The sequence below is a fragment of the Cupressus sempervirens genome, chromosome 3 (genome assembly GCF_028749045.1).
Source record: "Cupressus sempervirens isolate cs-2001-9-10 chromosome 3, ASM2874904v1, whole genome shotgun sequence".
Classification (NCBI taxonomy): Eukaryota; Viridiplantae; Streptophyta; class Pinopsida; order Cupressales; family Cupressaceae; genus Cupressus; species Cupressus sempervirens.
Window position 1 is genome coordinate 929597157 of NC_143120.1, and position 21342 is coordinate 929618498.

Genomic DNA, 21342 nt, shown 5'->3' on the forward strand with positions numbered 1-21342 from the left:
GTGTGGTCCAATGTCTTCATGATAAGAATTACTACATAATTAATAATCAAAAAATACTTTATCTAAAAGAATTATACAATAAAAAGTCCAACATATTTGATATTCTTATATAAACAATGATTCCCAACTCATCTTATAATTTCTATTTAATAATACTATGTTCAATTTATATAACTATATAAACAATGTTAAACTTTATTTGAATGAAGATGCCTAATAAGTTTATTTCTCTCATTCATCAAAATAATAATATTTAATATTTCTAATTCTACCTATTTATCTAAATTAATTATATATAATACATTACTCTATTCAAATCAGTATAAATATCTACCTACATTTATCATTACAATATTTGACTAAAAATTATTATTATTATTTCTAAATTGCAATTTCAAACATGAATCTCTATAAAGCACTATTTTTTAAAAGTCATGTGAAAGAGTGAAAATATATCATGGGTGGCCAGACAAGTCGCATTCACTCAGCACTCAACGACTCCTTGTGGTAAGACAAAAGTGAGTGCTTCTTAAAGCCGTGGAAAGGCTACGAAATGACTGTAAAGTAAAGTGAGCTTCTTTTCCCTGCACGGATTGCTTGTATGCACATACTTTTATTTAAGGTAAACAGCACAATTCATTTTGATGATGTTTATATGCTTCATTATAACTTCAAGTTTTATGTTTAAGGAAGAAGATACAGTAATGGCTTGTGCAATCTTTTCATGAAAGTTACTGCAAACATATGATCTTGGCAGCATTTGGGGATGATGGAATCTGTCTCTTTTTTTTGTTTTTTTCTGTTATGCGCTTACTTTTGGCCCTTTCACTTTAATGACTTTGTAGTACCGTTTGACAGTTTTACATCCAGTTATGTTTCAAATCTTTTTTCCACCCTTAATTTATTGATATTTTTCTACTTTGAACGCCTACTTCACATTACTATCCAATCTCACAATCAAACGGTCCAAACACGTGGTGTTATGAAATAATTAAAAACTGGTTATAAGAAAAACCAGGCATAACAAGGATAGAGGTACATAGTTTGTCTTAGGAATCCACAGATAAAATATAATAGATTGTTCCTGGTAGTTGCAGAAACTCCATTATTACATCTTTTAGCTGCACGCAATGCTGATCTTTTTACCAAATCCTTTTGAAGAGTTAACCATGGCTAGTCCTCAAAAGTGCCAATTGCTCTTTTTGCTCTTAGGTATCATTCCTTCTTGTTGGGTTAAGATTGTAGGATCATTGATGATATTACTTGTAGTTTCTGGATGTTGATTGTGTGAGAAATTGTTAATCATCAATGTTTCAGATCGTATTTCATGATCTCTTATGAGGAAAATAAACCCTCTCACCCTTCACTTGCAGTTTACTTTTTATAAATAATTTCTACCTTTATTTGTAATCTGTTTCAAAAGTAAAATGAAATGAAGAGTATAATACAATATGCCATATTTTCTGTTGCGGTATAATTTTAGAGACATAGCAATATTGATCTGTATCATGAGAACAAATCTCTCCTCGTAAATGGTCTCTCAGTACCGAACACATTTAAGTGAAGTTTACATATTTAAAGCACTTGAATCTTTAAGGAGACATAGCTACATTGATCTATATCATGAGAACGATAGCAGCTAATCTGTCCATGTAAATGGTCTCTCAGTACCAAACGCATTTAAGTGAAATTTACAAATTTAAAGCACTTGAACCTTTAAAGAGGGTCAATTCAATCATTACAGTAGCTTAAGTATGTTTTATGCTGAACGAGAAAGCATTTAAGGAACAAGGTAGAATCGGCACTAGGGTTCAATGTAGCCTTAATGAAACATGCTTGTTTAAAGACAGAAACTTATCACACCATCTTTTTCACTTGTGAAGGCATAGCATGTTCAGAGAGATGAAGCTATCTGCAAGTCACCAGATGGATTTTGGCAGAAAAGCTAGCTTCAGCTTAGCCAAGTTTTAGACTGTCTCAACCATTCAAGGCATTGCTAAGAAAACCTTATTTTTATTTTGAAAGTGAAACAATGCTAGTAATAGTAGAAGAAATAAACTAATAAGCTGCCAACAGTCAAAGACGTGGCTCTCACAAGATTAATACAAATCAGACTGAATACAACAGCACAGTTATAGGAATAAAATTTGCTGCAGCTTATCATTTGTTTTTATTTATCTTTAGGCCATTTTATCACAAAACAAAGAAAAATACAGAGCACCATAAAATAGAAAGAGAGAATCAAGAGCAAGACTTCATCACTTGCATCCCAATCCGCAATTCATTTAAGGTGACCTTCATTGGCTATTTCTTTATCTTTCAAAATGTCAGTTAGCGGCAGCTAACTCATAACTATTATGGGCATTACATACTTGTATATAATCATAAACAAGTAGTTTCATTCATATTATGTGATCACAGTTCAATGGTGCAGAACTTTGATCTCCATTGGCTAATATTTTGAGCCTCCAAAATGCCAATAACAGCCAGCTAAATCATTAGTAAAGCCATTATGTATGTAATAAGGAATAAGTAATTTTATTCAAATTATGTGACCACAGTTTAAAAGGTGCAGAACTTTGATCTTAGTTCAAATTTGTCTTTTGAGCAAATAAACTTCAAAAATTTGCATGATCTTATGAATTTAGCTCAAGAAATTAGCTAAAGAGTAAAGATAGCTAAAATACAATGAAATGTTGATGACTGTAATTCTACTTTGAACAAAGGAGTTTCTTGGATGTAAATATTGAGGTCGGCTTGAAACAAGTCTACCATGATCTTTTGAGATTTGCCCAATTAAATTATTATCAGTTACATGCGTTCTACATAAAATGAAAACCAAAACAAATTCAAATATACATTAACCTGAAAGCTAGTACAGTCAAAATCTTTACTTAATATCAAGAATGGGCATTGAATTCCACCAAAATAGTGACACTACCAAATAGTAACATACCTGGTTTCAAATACATATAACCATCTAGTTACCATAAATCCAATAATTTCCATCAGTAATGGCTTACATGAATTCAAGGTAGTAATTGAAATCAATGCTGTGCGAAATCGTGAAACAAGTATATCAAAAGCTTTTTTCTTTTTTTTACTATTTTTTAGAAGAAACAATTGTTTGTCAACCTAAGCTTTTAGAGTACAAAGAATAATATTATATTATATGATTAAATGAAACTACAAATGAGTCAAACATGAAAATGCAAAAAACTGAATATCAAATTAATGAATTGATACACCAGATCCTCTAGAAAGAGGACAAAAGGATTACAATAATACCAATAATGACCATAGCCCACTTCATATGAGGCACGATAGATCTGTCTGCTCCACCACTTGAAATCTGAATCGGGAAATTGCATGAACCTGTTGATGCATTTTCTTCTGTTATTTTTGCTAGTCCCTCGAAATCACAGTTAATGGTGTACTGATTATTCACCTGAAAATACATGTTATATGCATAGGACGCATTGCCCTGAGCATCCAAGCTGTTACATGACGATCCATAACCCAGAGCAGTACAGTCAGCACGCTCACACGCATAGGTGATGCTCTCAAGTAATGTAGAGGTATTCTCAGCATCTGGATTGAATACACACCACTTTTTAGGCAAATACTGGACGTTTTTAGCTGGAACCAACCCTCCATTCTGACCTGGAAGATTTAGTTGATATTTAGGCTGGCCATCATATTGAAATATTCCCCAATGCCTTTCAAAGCTACCTGGTGCAATACTTTTAACATCCTCATCAAGAAGACTGAACAGATAAACTGTAAAGCTTCCAGGGTGAAGAGGTGTCCCTTGGCCACTGGCTAATTTCTTCAAAAACCCCTGATAGAACCTCTGTGCATAGTCAACAGTAGCACGCTTATCACCATTTGTAGGCCAACCCACCTCTCCCACTATAATAGTCATACTGGGGACGCCTGCTTTATTCAGAGAAGCAATTAATGTATCAAAATTTGCATCAAATACATTGGTATATTGGATCTTTCCATCAACAAGCGGTGTGCTGTCACCATCAAAAAAGGCAAAATTCACTGGGAAGCTCTCATCAGCATACAAGCTTAAAAAGGGATAGATATTGACTGTAAAGGCTCCTCCATAATCATTTAGAAACTCCACAAGCTGTACCATGAGGTCATGAATATCTTCTCTGAAAGCCCCAGCAGATGGTACAGGATTGTCAGTTGGGGAATTATAAACATCTGCATTGAGGGGCACGGTAACTTTAACCTTATCTGCTAAGCCTGCATCAGTAAGAGCTTTTTGAATATTCTGTAAAGCAGGAAGAGTGTTATTCAAATAAGAGCCGTTGTAAGCTGTTAAGAAAGGCTCGTTTCCAACTGCAACATATCTGCACATTGTCAGTCAAAACTTAAAACATTAGACTCTTAAATGGGCATTTCAGCATACAAACAAAAGCAACATCAATAAAGGCAAAATTACATAAAAATGATTCCCCTAAAAGCTTGCCTGACTCTTAACGCAATTCTCAATTCCAAGACACGAAACTATAAGAGCCTAGAAATGGATATATTATTTTCATATAGAGTAGAAGGAATCAACATAAGCAAGATAAGAAAACACATGCTACTAAGCACGTACTTCGGCAGGGTGAGTCACCAGCATGGTACAAAACTATGAGAACATAGAATGGATAAACTATCTTAGAAGAAAAGAAAATTAGCAATATAAGAAAACATGTGCCACTAAACATTCACTTGGGCAGTGTGATTATGGCATCTCCAGTTGAATGAGCAGAGAAACAAATCAATCTACAGAACACATATCAATTACGCATCTGCATCTTTGCAGATGCTCAAGCGCTCATCCAGATAGCTCTGTGCAACATGAGGAAGCCTGTGGGGCACTAGTTATCTTAATAGGATCTGAAACCGAATGGAATATTCATCAATTGCAATTAAACTTCAATGTATGTATAAGCAAAATTTTTTAAATATCAATTAGGCTGGAGAGTGAACAAAAGCAAAACAAGTTGATAGCCTGATACTGACGCTTCACCCATGTGAAGTGAATGGGTCATTTTACCTTAAATATCTGGAATCAGCTGTGGTTTATACTATTTTAGCTCCAGCTGATTCCAGATGTTTATGGCAAAAAGGCAATTATAATCTTCTTAGATTTCCATCAACAGCAAGCTTTATGTTTGGTACTTAAAGATACAAAACAAAGTCATATTTTATCTAAGACAATTCGTACAAGGGTAGTATTAGTAGGGCAACTCATGGCTATGTTTATGGACTCTGTATAATGCAATGTGAGTTAAGGTATGCTAGGATCTCATTCATTTATAAGGTAGGCCTAATCACATTATTTAAGATTTAAGCCAACCTCACCCTATAAAAATACTCCATCAAACCTGGGTCGCCCTCTAATTCACCCAGGGGCTAGCATTTGTTACACCACAATCTTCAGATCTTGTCATGTCTGCTCAGGTAAGAAGATGCATTTAAACCCAGCTGCCACTACTTAAGAAGATTGCTAGTAGTTTTAGTGATTTGGAAGAAGCAATTTACAGAAGAATAGAGGTACTGGAGAGCAGAATAGGGTTTGATTATTTTGAAGGTGAAGGAAAAAACAGTAACGTTAATTAAAACAAACAACTTAGACCATAAGACTCAAAAAGATCTATAAAACCATTAAGTCCAAATGAAGTCTGACTAAATATAAAGCTTCCAGAGAAATCTCTATACAGATTGATTGATAAATCTGGTTGAATGAGGTTGGCCAGAAGCATAGAATTTGTTACTATCATGCAAGATTTTAAGACGAGGCCACTTCAATTGAACAAGCTAAGCTTGAGAGGTTTTAAAATGGATGTGAAATCCTGCTTTCTGTACTTACCCATTCATGCAATGATTTACTTTGTAACCATAATGCTGAACTGATGTAAATGTTTTCTTGTTATATAGTTTCACAAAAAATGCATTCATAATTTATTGAAATCGAGAAAATCGACAAAGATGGGCAAGGAGAATGAGATATACTACAACAAATGAAATCTAATGAACTATTGATAGAACTAAATGCAAAAAAAATAAAAAATTGAGTGAGGTGAATTAGAAAATCAAAATTGTGGTTAATGACACTCGAGCATTTAAGGGCCAAATTCCTTTTAGACTGTAGTCAGACAAAATTCATAATCTAAAAGGATGAGTAAACTTTAACGCAAAATATTAATGATTTCTACAGAATAGACATTTACATAGAGTCTACACAAAAAACAAACCGCAGCCCAACACATTAGTAAGGTATGTTCCAGATCCAAGACTTGGGGAACCAAATAACTTAGCTGGGACAGAAATACATGCACTGTCAGAATTTTAACCTACCATGAACAAAGAGATGTTATGTTACTTGTAACTAGAAAATGATATGCAAGCAGAAATATAGAATCTGTTCCAATATTTTGCAAATATTAACCCCCAAAGGAGCCAAACAAATTTACAACAGTAAGGAAAATTTCTTAATATACTGATTTGATGTCAAGTTCAATGATTCCCGATGGTTTGGCATATAAACTAAGCCATGAGATAATCATAGGAAAGACTAAATAATTGATAGATGAATGATTTGTTTGAGGAAGCATTGATGAAGTTTTCTATTATTCTGAGTATGTTGGTAGTTGATGAACTATGTAATAAATTCAGAATCTCCTGATTGTGTTTTATGATAAAAATATGGCTTTCAGTAGGATTATAAGGAATATTTGAAGAGGGTCATCGAGGCTCTTAACAGAAGTATTGTTCACAGATTTATAAATGAAAACAATGTTCAATGAGATCATATATCTTGCACGAACAATTGTAGTACCCTTTTAAGGAGCAGGGGTCTAAAACAGCTACCATTTATTGTTCCTATTAAACTCCAATATTAAAAACGGGACATCTTTGAAAGAGATTGAGAAATTCAAAGAAAGCATAAAAAATCACAAAATCTGATCAGTTATCAAATCAAAATAATTAGATCGAGGGAAATGAATCTAAAAAAATGCATGTCACAAACACCACCAAGTGGCAGAGGGTAAAAACATTTAGTGGGATTCAGGGCGCCATGACTTTTTCTACTAATTTCTGATCCAAATGGAAACGTTTCTGAAACTGTTGGGCTATCAATGATGCCATATATCCCAAAAATTCAGGCGTGGAAAATGATCTGTTTCGTTCCACCACAGCTTGGATTACATAGATAGGCATGTTTAAAAAGCTTGAAGAGCTCAATTAAAGCATGAAACCAATAAACCAAAAATGATTTCGCCTAAAATTCCAAACGGCATCTAAGAAACAAGATCTGTCTCACTGATCTACGCGTGGATCTCCAAGAAAGTCTACATTAAGAGCACCGAAGATGTTAGGTCTCTTATGAAGAGATCCGAGTCTCAATCCCCATCTGCTGAGGTTTTCAGAGCAGATGGTAGGTCTCTCATTCACCATTCTCGAACCTGCACCAACTATAACAGGAACCCTCTTCAAATACTGACCATAAACACCAACGGAACTGGGCCTGAATTGATTTTTCCACTTCAATGCCAAGTGAAACTTATCATCTACATTTTCAGGGTAGGGATTCTAAAACAGCTCTGCTACAGAAGTTTCATGGTTTGCTCCCAAATTTCAAAAGGGGCGTGAATTTCAAAAGCTAAAGCAGCGCCATAAATAAATAAACATATTAAATTTTTTTTAAAAAGCTAAATATGCCACTAAAGCTCACAGCTACCATCAAAGAAACAACACAAATATCAAAAAATGCATGGAATTTATACAAAGCTGCATCAACAAATGTTAAACCCCCAAAAAAGACAACCTAAAGACCTGATAATCACATACTTGATTTTAACACCGCCATCGAAGCTATAACGAGTGACATTATGCTTCACCCATTTCTTGGCAGCCTTATAGCTTTCGGAAAGAGTCTGCAACATATTGTTGGGAATGGCCACCATGACCTCGATATCAGTCTTTGCAAGAGCCTTCAGAGTATTCTCATCCGCGTCAAATAACTTCACCGTGTCAATCCCATTGTCTTTGAGCATCTGCACAACAATATCAGGCGGCAATGGGTGCGAAGCCATGGTTCCCCAGTTCACACCAACTCCTTCCACTTTAAAGCCCATCATTGCACTAACCATTGTACAAATCAATAGAAAAATCCAACATCGCTCCATTATCAAATGTCAAATCTATGCTTCAGACAACTCGATGACAAATCTCTGCTTCAGAGCATTCAACAACAAATCAATGCTTCCGCATAACTCGAAAACAAATCCCAGATTTTATTTTCACTTGCGCTTGCAGGAGCTCCACCTGAGGCTCCTGGAAATTATCTTATACGCTATCTTTTATAGGGGAGATTATGACTGTACACGCTATAAAATAGACCCATCATGAGTCGGAATTCACCAAAAGGTTAGTTGTTATTCGCCTTTGCGCTGCTTGTATATACGAGCCCGAAAACTGAGGGTTATAACCGCGTCGGTTCCCTTGTTTTTTTGAAATCTTTAATGCTAATTTGCTGTATTGCGGTGCGTTTTCGGGAAGATCTCCCACCAGCTTTTGGTTTTGCAAATTACTAGATATGTGTGTTTCATGTTAGAATGTCACGTAGAATGAAAATGTGAAAGTGATTTATGAAAGTCACTGACCTGGATTATCATTTTGCTGACGTATTTTTAATTTGAAATCCTTAACAATCTCTTCGTAGGAGAGTTGTTGGGAGAGGTCTAATCTTTAAAAAAAACTCTTTTACCTTTTTTATTGTAAAGGAAAAATAAACTTTAAAAAAAATATTCTTAGATTAATTAATAATAATATTAAAAGTGATAATCAATTCTTTTTATATTGATTGTTCACCATCTGCATCTTCAACCTATTTATTGATCATGTATTCGATGACTATATGTAGGCTCAAGTCAATAAAAAATGATACCCCTTATATCTATACAATGCTTCGAAGGAACAAAACAGAGTTCCAACTATTGAGTTTTGTCTCTAATGGCAATTTTCTTCCATTAAATGTAGTATTTTTAAAGTATATTAACCATGTTTTTCCATGTTGATGCCCTAACCACTATACCTTCTTACTCAAGACTTCAACTTCAACAACCCCCTTTTGCTTTTTGGTGCATTTTGGTTCACATTGTGATGCAGTGCAAGGTAGGAGAGTCCCCAAAGGAGATGTCCTAACCCCTAGCAATAACCACATGCGGAAGAATAATAATAACTCAGCGATTTAGATTCAAAACAACATCAATTCTCATAATAGAATCATAAGATTTACATCCAACATGCTCGATTGTAAGGCCTTCCGGGTTACGGCCAAATACAAAGCAATTACAATAACAGTTTTGCAAGACCTCGCAAGAACCAAACTCTAGCTAGCCTAGATTCACGATCTAGTTGAAAACCCCAAGAAGAATTTCAACTTGTGCTGACAAGCCACCAAGCAACCTTCTTATTTTCCCAAGCCCACTCTTAGCTACTAGCTATGCTAAACTTCGCTCCTCTCGGCTACTCCATGCTAAACTACCTATTTGATGATGACTCTAGACTTCACAAAACCCTCTACTTAAATACTAAACCAAGCCACAAGTCTGCCTAGCAAGTTACATTAGATAAACACTAACATTAAATAAGCTCTCAAGCCACAAGACAACTTGCAACATACATTAAATACATGAAATAACTAAATACTTAGGATAGGCCCAAGTTTACAGTGCATTACTAACTCATATGACCAAATAAGAGTATGTGCACTTAGACATAGGTCTACGAGCCAACCAAGTATCCAAATCCAAGAGTGCACACATTGACTCCCTCCGATCGAAGCTCCTGAATACATTCTCCAAGGTCTACCAGTAATTCATGAACACACTACTAGGCCACCAAAAAGGCTCTAACCCCAACACGATTACTCCAAACTTTATTCACACTTAGAACAAAATTCCTTAATGTGCCTTGAACACATCCACAATTGCGCAAACCATAAGTCCACAAAATTTGAGCTCCATGCTCCTGCATCACATCAACTATGATCTTCTTCCTACAACTCCTTGTCCTCTCATATCTCGGCATCCACTTCCACCACTTTTGATGCCTCTTCACCATCGCAAGCACCAACATCTCTTTCTCATTTTACGTAGTGACCACCCTAGCCCATCCTTTAACACTAGCACTAATGTCCATTTTAGAAATAATGCACAATTCCTTCCCTTCCTACAAGGTTTCAAAAGGAAAGAAGGGGAGAATGCAAAAAAGAAAAAAAGAAAAAGAATTTATCCACCTCTTTATCGCAAAACTTGATTATGTAAAATTCCTTTAATAGGGGAACCCCAAAGCCCACTAGCAATGTCCAAAATATCCTCCAACTCCCCCAAAAATTATTGCCAAATGAATTTCATGCAAAATCCTTTTGCCACAAACGAAGGGGCAAATGATGTCATCAAGATAATCCTATATAAATGTAATATGAGAGTCTATAAATAATGAAGCAATGTTTGTGAAATAAGAACCCCAATTAGTGAGACAATCAAATACCCATTACGATGAATCAATGGTAGTAATCAATGAATCACTAATAAAAGATTGATTAACCTATCTAGCATAAACAACTCTCAACTAATGAAGATATATCACTCTTCTATGCATCTAATGAAGGACTAAGTTGGGATCTTGAAGTGGTGTCATATAATGGACTAGATGCACCTTCAAGCAAGAGTTGAATAAAATTATTTGAGACATTAGGATAAAGTTCATGCCTATTTTGGTTACTCTTGCAAAATTTACATCTATAAGACTTATACATGATTTGCCTCTTAAGATAATCTTCAAAGTATTGCAAAAATAATTACCTTCAAAACAAATAAAACCCCTTGATAACTCCTTAAAATTGAATAACTAGACCTTGACAATACATATGAATCATATCAAATAAAGTAATCACCTGCAAATACATCTTTTTTCTAAATTTTCTAAGTAATTAACTAATATGTGAAAACAAAACATGTAAATAAAATATGTCTGGAGAAAAATTTGTGGAAGGTTCATGTATATATCTAAAGAGTTTTGAATTACTTTTCAATGCAATAAGAATCATAAAATTGGAGACAGTAGTTAAAATACATGAGCGTGAAAGCTTGAACTAAAGATTTGACGTTGGGTTTAGTAGAAATCTAGAGCTAGTTCTAATTATGAACCTTGGTTTTAGTAACAAGCCTTTAACTTTAATTCATTTGGACAACCTAGTTGATTAATTATATCATTCCCACCATGAAATGCTCAAAACTATCTTTCCAACAATATCTTGTTTGCTCAATTTCGACATCACATGCAAAAGTTATGGCTCAAAGGGGAAAATGTTGAATTAGCCATTTGATAATCATTAGGAACAACTATTCTAATACATATTTCTACAAAATATATCATTGCGTGCAAAATTTAACAAACAACCAAACTTTCTTTTGGGATAGTGAACAAAGGTGAAAACTTTTATTAAAAAAATATATACTTAAAAACTTATGATTGAATCTTACCATTTGGCCTTTTGGGCTATTTTAAGCTATGAAAAACTTCACAAGATTTGATGAATCTTATAAAAATAAGAGTGACCCAAATAGTTTTTCATGAGTGTGAAGAGAACCTATAAATTATTCTTCTACTCAAGCTTTTGTTCATTCTGAAAATGAACAAGAACTTAACATATTTTCAGCAATGATACCATGCTGAATTATGTTTTCAACCCCACAAGTCCATAAATCACTTGCAAGCAATCACACCTTAAGAGAAAAATACATGATTAATGTCATACAACTATGAGGGAGATTGTCCCAAAGAGGATTTTGATGCTTATATTAACCTATAAGATAAATTAGATAAATTACAACGAATACAATTTATGCTTATTAAAGCATATTGATAAAACCGTAGGTACAATTTCTAGATGAAGATTAAAAGAGAGATTGGCAGGTGTCCGCATTACAATGAGTAAGACAACATGTGTTAAATAAAATCTAGTCTCATAAAAGATAAATGCACTCATAATTTATGCTTAAATAAACAAAATAATAAAGGACCTAATCACTCCAAAAGTTGATGTCAATACATTTGACTTCATTATGTTTAGCATTCATAGGATCATCGTGTCATTTATTAACATCATAATATGCATAATTATTGACATATTAGTCATCTTGCATGAATGCTTGTCTTGTATTTTAAGAAAAAGATCAAGTCATTGAATTATCTTGAGAGCTTTGACAAAGACACAATTCCTTACAAATTAAACAAATCACTATGTGCATGCACCACCATCTTCACTTAGTAGATGTTGGCAAGTTTCTAAAGGTCAATGGTCCACACACAAAAATAATAGAATAGAATAACTCTTATATATTCAAGATCAAAGTTACTCATGCGAAGATATATTAAGTAGTCTTATAATTGAATCGAAATAGAGAACGAATCATTCAAAAAGATGTTAAAGAATCCCAATCACAATTTTAATACAAGAACATTAAATTAGATCATTTATACAACATTGAATAAATATCACCTCATCATAACCAAAATAGATACATAAACTTTCCTTACATATCTCAAAAATAGTTATATAATATTTTTTCTTCAAATCATTATTATAAAATAATCAAATTCATTATAAATTTTATATTTATTTACTCTTAAATAAAAGATAGATACTTTCTTCCAATTGCAATCAGTATGTCTTTATATTCGTGCTTACACACTAAAATATTTGCATTGCGATCTAGGGATAAAAATTCTAAGTCCACATATACAGTGCTACTCTAACGATTTTTATTTAAAAAATTAGACCATTAAAGACATTTTTCAAAACTATATAAAATTGGATTTAACTATTATAATAAAATTTAAATTATTAATAATGATTAAAGTGCGCTCTATCCTTATCAATGTCATCGAATCGCCAAGAGAACATTTTTTAAGTGATAACGATTATTTGTACTAAAGAGGGTTCTTCCATTGTTATTATTTATTTATTTATTTTGTCACCTTTTCAATGTATAATATACTAATCTCGCCGAAGGCTTGGAATACACTTACATGGGATATGTTTTTTCGCATGAAAAGGTGAAAACCATGTATCTTCATGTTTGGGTTATTTGTTTCTTTGCATTGAAGTATATCCCATTATAATAGAAAATTGAAATTCGACTTCAAGAATAAATTAGGATTTGCATTTTTCCTTTAATTAATCCAATTTGTATGGAATGCAATCTTCGGGCTTAAGATTGTAATAAATTTTATTACATATACCAAATGAAAATTCTATTGACTTTTTAATTTGTATTTATTTTAATTTTGTTGATATTTTAGTATCTATTTTGAGTAATGATAATGTATAAGTTTTAAAAAATTAATATTATTATATTCTTATAATTTGAACTTAGGTTTGACCTTGTCTTTTTTGGTTATCTTAATTCAAATTATTATTGTGATTTTATTACGTAGATATAATTGTTTGTACTATAAATTAAAAAGTGAACTATGGCACAAACATAAAAAATTGCAAAAACAATGAAAAGCAGGGAATATGTTTCCAAATTTGATCGAGACAGAAATACCATTTTTCGGGCATCACAAACCACAAGAAGAAACCCTAACAGACAAAAAGGTGCCTCCACAGAGCCGATCAAGTTGTAGAATCAATTTGATATACTTGTGGAAAGGCATGAAGAACAATCGAAAAAAATAATGGCTTATAATCGAAGAACTGAGACAGAGAAACATAAGCAACTGAACCCTCGACCATAGAAGCAATCCAATTTAGATAAAATCTCAGCTTCAGAGGAAGGATGAACACAAGTCTGACTTCGGAATTGGAGTTACCCAAAGGAAACCTTCATGGTGGATCGAGGAAGAGCAACACAAATCTGTGACAAAAATAAGGAAGAAAGAAGGAAAAAAAAACAGAGTTTTTAAAAAAAACTAGGTATGCAAAGAAAGATCAAAAGTGGAGTACAAAATCCATTTATTTGCCTAAGAAGGAAAATAGCATTAATCACCATGAAATTCTACGTAACCTTAAGCCCTCCATTATATCTGAAGCTAGCGGTGTTCCTTTAAAACCTAACCCTAGATGTATCCCTAAAATTCGATCAAATTTGTCCATCTTGGATAAAATTGTTAAACCCTATCAGCATATTGTTCAATTTGGAAATTTCAATCCAAGAATATTAGACCATTGATCACAAACAAACGTTGCAACAAGAATAAAGGTGGATAATGCAATTATTATTAGTAACAAAATCTCAGAAGACAAATGGTTTGAATGTGAAAGAAACAGTCTATATGTTGTATGGATGGGACCTAAAGCCAAGAGATCGAAAATGGTGAAATGGTTTAGGACAATGGATCCAGAGCTAGTAAGTATCTCTTTCCTTTCAAATTGCTTAATTTATATAAATAGCAAAAATTTAAAATATAGAGCAGAGTTGCTGAAGAATGGGTTAAAATTTAAAAATGGATATAGCTTAATTTTCCTTAAATGGAAACCCAACTTTATTGAAGGAGAGGTCAAAAATCTAAACTTACCTATATGGATCACATTAAACAATATTCCAGCAAAACTATGTAATATCAATATCTTCATACAGATTGGAGAAAATTTGGGAGTTGCAAAAGGATATGAACCACATAACTCCAAATCTTCCAATGTGAAACTACTTGTCAAACTTAAACTAGAACTATACGATCAAGAACAAATTAAAATAATAACCAATAGATCAATTTATAAGATCAAATACTCCATTTATTCTAGGAAAATTAGATGTATTAACTATCCAAAAGAAGGGAGAAGGGTGATGATCAGTAGCTCAGACTTCAAAGAAATAAACCTTGATGAAAATACAAGGGAACATGAAAAAAGATAGATTATGAAGAAATAGAACAAGAAGTATAGAACAGACAAAGAGAAGAACAACATAGACAACATAGTGATTATGGATAATAAGAAAGTGGAAGAAGGTGAGCTAATAGATACATAAATGATTCAGAGTGTGATGAGAAGTATAGAAAAGAAACCACGAAAAGCAGAGGAAAAGGATATATGCCAAAAGATTCAAAAAAGATACAAGGAAGGAATTCAATTCCTTAATGGGCTAGGGGAAGAAGTATAAATCTTATAAAAAGAACACAAGATAGAGGAAACTGAGGTACAAGAAATAAAGGAAAATATAAGAGAATTAAAGAGACTAAATGAAGAAATAACTTTGAAAATGAATAATGTTATAGACTGAATTGAAATTATAAGATCAACAGAGATCCTAGAAAGTCACAAAAAAGAAAAAATAAATGACACTAGAGGACAAAAGAATAAAATCAAATAGAGTAAGGAAAATGAATAGTTATAGGAATAGAGATAGACATAAAAGGATGAATCAGGGATAGTTAGTAAGCCCAAGGATCGAGAATAGGAACTAGAAAAGACACAATCAATGGAGGATATAGAAAATATATGGTTATTTGGTACAAAAACTACACAAAGGGTGAACATGAAAAGACCAACACAAATTAGAGGACAAACAACACTGGTAAAACAATATGAAGCAAATGAAGAACATAACTTACAAGGAATAATTCCCTTAGCATCATCTGCTCAGTGGAGCAATATAACTATAAGGAAAAGAGCAAAAAAGCGATGCTACAAGTTCTTTGAAACACCAAAAAATGAGCTAGATACCTTTGCAGGTCAGGAGAATTTAGAACCAAAGAAGACAAGTAAACTTATAGATATAGTTAAAGAATGGAGCTAAAAAAAATCAAGAATTTATCAGAACAAGGAGAGGATCAGAGACAAATAGAAGGGAATGAAAAAGAAGCATGGCATAATTGGGAAGAATATGGTGTGATGATGGATATGGAACAAAGACAAATAGAGGAACCAAAAAATGCAGAGATCATGGACATGGAAGATAATGTAGATCAAAATGAAGAGCAAATGAATATAGCAGAACAAATAATAAGGGAAATAGAAGGAGAGAAAGAAGAGGAAGTAGAAGAAAACCAGAGTATTAATGATGCATAGGAAAATATGGAATATCTAGTCATCTATAAGTATTGGGAAGGGATAAAAACTCTCAATGGCAAACAAAAACTGAAACGAGGAAGGAAATCACTGAGAGAGCTAAGAGAAGTAGATGGTGAGGCAAAAGAACAATAGAAAATTAGCCAGATACTAAAAGTATGGAAGGGGATAAGCCTTCCTGAATCAACATGAAAATAACAAATTGGAATGCTAGGGGCCTAAATGCCCCTAGCAAAAATAGGTTAATCAAAAGAAACTTAACAAAATTTAATTCAAAAATTATATTAATACAAGAAACAAAACTAAACAAAGAAGAGGGGAACAAATTAGAAAAGAAATTAGGTAGTTGGAATATGATTCTACATGATTCTAGAGGAGCCTTAGGAGGATTAGGTATAATATAGAATTCTAGGAAAATTAACCTAGATTTGCTTAATTCTAATCATAACTGGATGAGCTGTAAAGTCAATAGTGTTAAAAACAATCTACAATTAATACTAATCAATCTATATGGACCAACACAGAACACAGATAAAAAAACAAGTACGGGAGGAAATCAACTTATTCATAAACAATCACAACAATAAAAATATCCTAATAGGAGGAGATATTAATGAAATCTTGAATCTGGAGGAAAAGTACAGAGGAATACAACATCTTTCGCAAGCATCCTTAGACTTTAGAAATTGGATTGAAGTCAATAACTTATTAGATATACCTAGTAACAATGGAACATATACTTGGAATAATAGATGGAAAAATTTCACTTCCATAGCTGAGAAATTAGATAGATTTTTATTCAAAGGGGATTTAAGAAATTTAGATATGAAACTAAAATCAGAGATCTTGCCCATAGCAAGATTTGACCACTTTCCATTAAGAATAGAATTATCAAAACCTGACAAACCTCAAAGAAATCTAATTAAGTGTGAAAAATGTGGTTTCTTGATAAGAGTTTTATGGAACAAATTAAGATATGGTGGATACAAAGAAATTTCAAAGGGTAAAAAATGTATTTGTAGTGGCTCTCCCATTTGACTTTTGTAAGTCGTCCCGATGGATGCAACCTTGTTGATCTTTTGTTGTGGTGGATCATGATTGTGACCATGAATGGTCTACACCGTAAAGGTGATTTGATGTATGTTTCTATATCAGTTGCCTTGATTATGCTTATGGCTAAGTTATGAGATTATGATGTGATTCATGGTTCACTGAGGTTTGTGCCGGTGGTTACCAAGATCGATGTGGTATCATGAAGTTGTTCCATGATTACCCTGAGATGTGTGTAGATATTGCACTGTGTACTTTTTACCATGCTACACTGGACTAGGTTCCTGTAGCAGTGGTTAGTCATGTTTATGACTGTGTTCACTTATGTGTTTTAAGTGCCCTTTTTGTTGTTCTTTAATCAACCTTTATTAAATGCTTAAATGATTAGAAATGGATTGTCCATGTTGGATTATATTGGTTATGTGTTGTGGACATTTACCTTGTTATATTTTGATTTGAGAGATATTTTATTACTTATGTTTTACATTTGAGATGACTCGAGGGTCAAATGTTATACCTTGATTTCAATATCATAGATTTTAGACTACCATGTTGTTCAGTTGATCATATTGAGTGATGATGCCATTTTGAGATGACAATGTGTTTTATGATAATATCTGGTCATCTGGTATTTGGACATATCTCTGATTATGTTATGTGATGGATTTAATACTATGGTTATTTACTTCATTCCTACATTGTTATGCTTTATGCGAACGTGAGTGATGTAAATAGATAATTTTAATATAATTAAATAAATGGTTAAATTAGGTGATCTAATGCATTTATTGCTTCGGCTATGTTATTATATGCAATTGCACTTGATTGTGTTGTTTAGTGTGCAGGATTTATATCCTTGGAAGTGGCACATGGAGTTAATGATTCAACTATTCATATTTTACCAATGTCATCCCTATTTAGTTGATGTATCCTTATTTTAATTGTTTAATTAAACCTTTCGGTGATTATTAAATCCAAACTCATTTGCATTATGTGATTAGACTAGTGAACATGTCTGTGCATTTAGAGGTTCGCATTGTCATGAAAGTTGTTAAGGCAATTTATGTGTTTGTGTGTTTTCAGGCCTTTTAATTGATTTAATTTAATTTTTGGCAGCTTTGCCATAGATGAATTCCTATTTCTAGGAATAGCCTATTTTCGTTTGGGTCGATTTGGGGTTTAACTAGGTTGGCTAGTTATTTGCGCTAATCGATTATTCACTTGAAAAGTGAATAAATATCTTAAAAGGAATTTAATTCCTCACTTCTCACTTTTGAATTAGAAAGTTGGAGAGTAAAACCCAAAATCCTCTTCATGAAGATTTATTGTTTTATTTGTTGTGGGAGCTACGGGCGTGGGATCGTCGCGAGGTTGAGCTTGTTGGATCCAGCTCGGGGAAACCTTGGATTGCCATGATTTTTAGCTACTTCTGCTAGCTATTTATTTTATGGTTCAGATTCTCGTTTTGCCCTTTTGGTTGTGAGGTAGGGCTTTCCTGTATTATTGTTTCTATTTTTGTTTTTGGTAGTCATTTGTTTGGAGGCTGAGAACTAGTGTTCCCCTCCATTTCTGTATGCTAGTTCTACCCGGTTGGGCAGGTTAGAACATTTCCCTGTTTTTCAGAATGAGGGTTTGGGGTTTGCACCATTATGTTCGTCATTTTTGCATACGGTGTCCAAACTTGATTATTTTTGGATTTTTGGGGTTTTTGTACCCAAAGGCTAAATGGGTTTTAATTTCAAAGTTTTTTCAAAAATTGAGGTTTTTACCTTGTTTTGCGTGTCACCCTATTTTCTTGAGTTCTCTTGGCATGAGTTGGGTTGTGGACCTAGATCATCCACTTGGATGTCAGTTGAACCTCTATTATGCTTTTGTATTCACATTGGGATGCGTGTCACACCCATACTCTCGACTTTGTGTTCGGTTGAGTGATTTTATACCTGTTGTTATGGTTTCTTTTGGACCTTTGTTCTTGTTTTGTGGACACCAAGATTTGTGTACAATCCATACTCCCAGATTGAGGCCGGTTGAGTGAGTTCATGATGTTTGGTCTTGTTGCATCATTGGGATTCATGTAGAATCCATACTTCTAGATTGAGGCCGGTTGAGTGATTTCATGATGTGTGGTTTTATTGTCTTTGGGATTCATGGAGAATCCATCCTCCCAAGTTGTTTTCGATTGAGTGATCTTTTGCATTGTGCTCTCACCTAGTCCTTGTGTTATGATCTTCGTGATGGTGGTGCGCCACATATGAGTATGTGCGCGTACATTTGTTGGGTGACTTGCAAGGTCCGATCTTCCATGGTACTTTTGGAAGTTATGATTATTAGGGTTGGGTTGGGAATTTGCATGCCTACGGGCACTCATCGTTGGATGAGCATGGGTAGGGTAGGGTAGCATATGGAGGGGGCTTCTATCTCGTAGCCCAGTGATCATGGTGCCATGGGTTGGCAGAGGAAGTTTTATATAAGTGATAACTAAATAAAATGTGCAAATGATAATAAAACTTAAGATAATAAAATGTGTGAGCACCTGATTAAGTTTGAGGACACAATGTGTGAACACCCATTTAAATTTGAGGACACACGATCTGAGCTTGGGCGTTTCGATGCCAAGAGACTCTCCCTGATATCAGCCCCTACTTAGTAGCCTTTTGAGTGTTTGACCAGGACTTGTACTCCTTGCATTGTCTTAGGTTCTTGGATACAACCATGATACTGTCTTGCGTGAGTGTTAGCCATGGATGTTATTTTGTGTGTTTGTGGTTGGATCATTATCTCCATCAACAAGGTGGGTGTGGACCTACGGGTGCCACATGGTTGGGAGGCGTAGCTATCTTCACCACTGCTAGGGATCGGTGTATAGAGACAGTCTTTGCCCTAGTGCAACCGTTGCTAGATGTTTTCACTTGTTACTTCGGGTTCCGGAGTATGCTTTCTTGTGGTTTATGCTTTCATTGGAATGCTTGGATAACATGTTTAGATGATGTAAGTTTCTTTAATGCATTCCCATATTATAATTTTTAGCATATGACTAGATGATGTGAATTGTTGTATTGGATTATCTATTGCTTATTGGTTTAGCATGTTAGATTTCTGTATTATGATGATTAGCATGTGATAGGAGATGTTATCTACTGGTAGGATTATCTTATGCTTTACCACTAGCATGTTAGATTTCCTTATGCTTATATTGTAGCATGTTTTAGTAGTGACATCCCTATTACAATAGTACCAACGATCTAATTAGTGGCTTGGGATGTTACGCATGGGGGATGGCTAGGATCCATGATGAGACTGATGCCATTGATGGTTGGAAGGAACCGCGTACTTAGTTTGGTTGTTCAGTTATTGTGATGTTATTTCTATACATTACGATGTTGCTTATGTTAATTGCGATGTTGCTTTCAGTATGTTCTTTACTGCTTGGTTTAGATGGGTAGATGTTCCTCTTTCTTATTCCTTGACATATTGTTGATTATGCACTTGAGTGTTTGCTCCTCGATCTATGTGGATCCGGTACTCCCTGGTGTGGAGGTTTGTTTTCCCATTTCATTCCTCATTTTGACCCTTAAAGTAGTTTTCTTGCTTTCTTAAGTGACCATGTGTCAGCATGGTGCGATACAATAAAGTGTTGCACGCCCATTGGAGTTCTGTCGTGCATCCCCTGATTCTATCGCACGCCTCTTGGAGAAATATCATGTGATATTTTCTAGTATCATACCACCTTGTAAGAACTGTCATACGATACCCTTAAAGTATCGCATGCCTTCGAGAGAAGTATCACCCAGTCCCTAAAAGTGTTGCCCTCCTTCTTTAGGAATGTTGCTTGATACTTTCCAGTGCTATATTAAAGTATTGCCTAGTTTTTTGCAAAGACCTGTGTGGGCGGGCAGCGGGCACTTTTCGGTTTGATCCAAACTTTTTGGTAGTTTTTTGGGGTACCCTCTTAGGCATTCTTTAGTTTTTTGGTGTCACATTTTGAATTTGGAATGTGTTCAATTCGAATTCAATTATGCGTTCTTCATCTTCGGTAGTGGCATTTGGAGATTCGTTGGTTGCTCAGATTGTTGGTGAAGTCTTCTGTTGTGATCTATGTGATCCCTATATGATGTTGGCATGTGCATTCATAATTGTAATCTTTTTAATCTTGGCTTGAATTGAATCCTTGTTCCAAGGATCTCTAAGCAGGGCATTAC

At 34.1% G+C, this 21342-nt stretch overlaps 1 protein-coding gene across 1 annotated transcript; it reads right to left on the bottom strand.

Annotated features, from left to right (window-relative positions):
* Positions 1–3210: 3210 nt before the first annotated feature.
* Positions 3211–8346, bottom strand: LOC149569795 (glucan endo-1,3-beta-glucosidase 8-like). The gene is made up of 2 exons (XM_089822519.1): positions 7861–8346; positions 3211–4367 (listed from the first exon to the last, which is right to left on the bottom strand). Exons 1-2 carry the CDS (start codon positions 8196–8198, stop codon positions 3257–3259), a joined length of 1449 nt encoding a protein of 482 aa, XP_089678645.1. The 5' UTR covers positions 8199–8346; the 3' UTR covers positions 3211–3256.
* Between the last annotated feature and the right edge of the window lie 12996 nt (positions 8347–21342).

What these genes read in the sequence shown, in the direction of transcription:
- LOC149569795 (XM_089822519.1), bottom strand. Translation starts at nt 8,198, where the DNA reads ATGGAGCGATGTTGGATTTTTCTATTGATTTGTACAATGGTTAGTGCA. An exon ending in GATGGCGGTGTTAAAATCAA is followed by an intron (nt 4,368 to 7,860) that starts GTATGTGATTAT and finishes GACAATGTGCAG; the next exon opens with ATATGTTGCAGTTGGAAACG.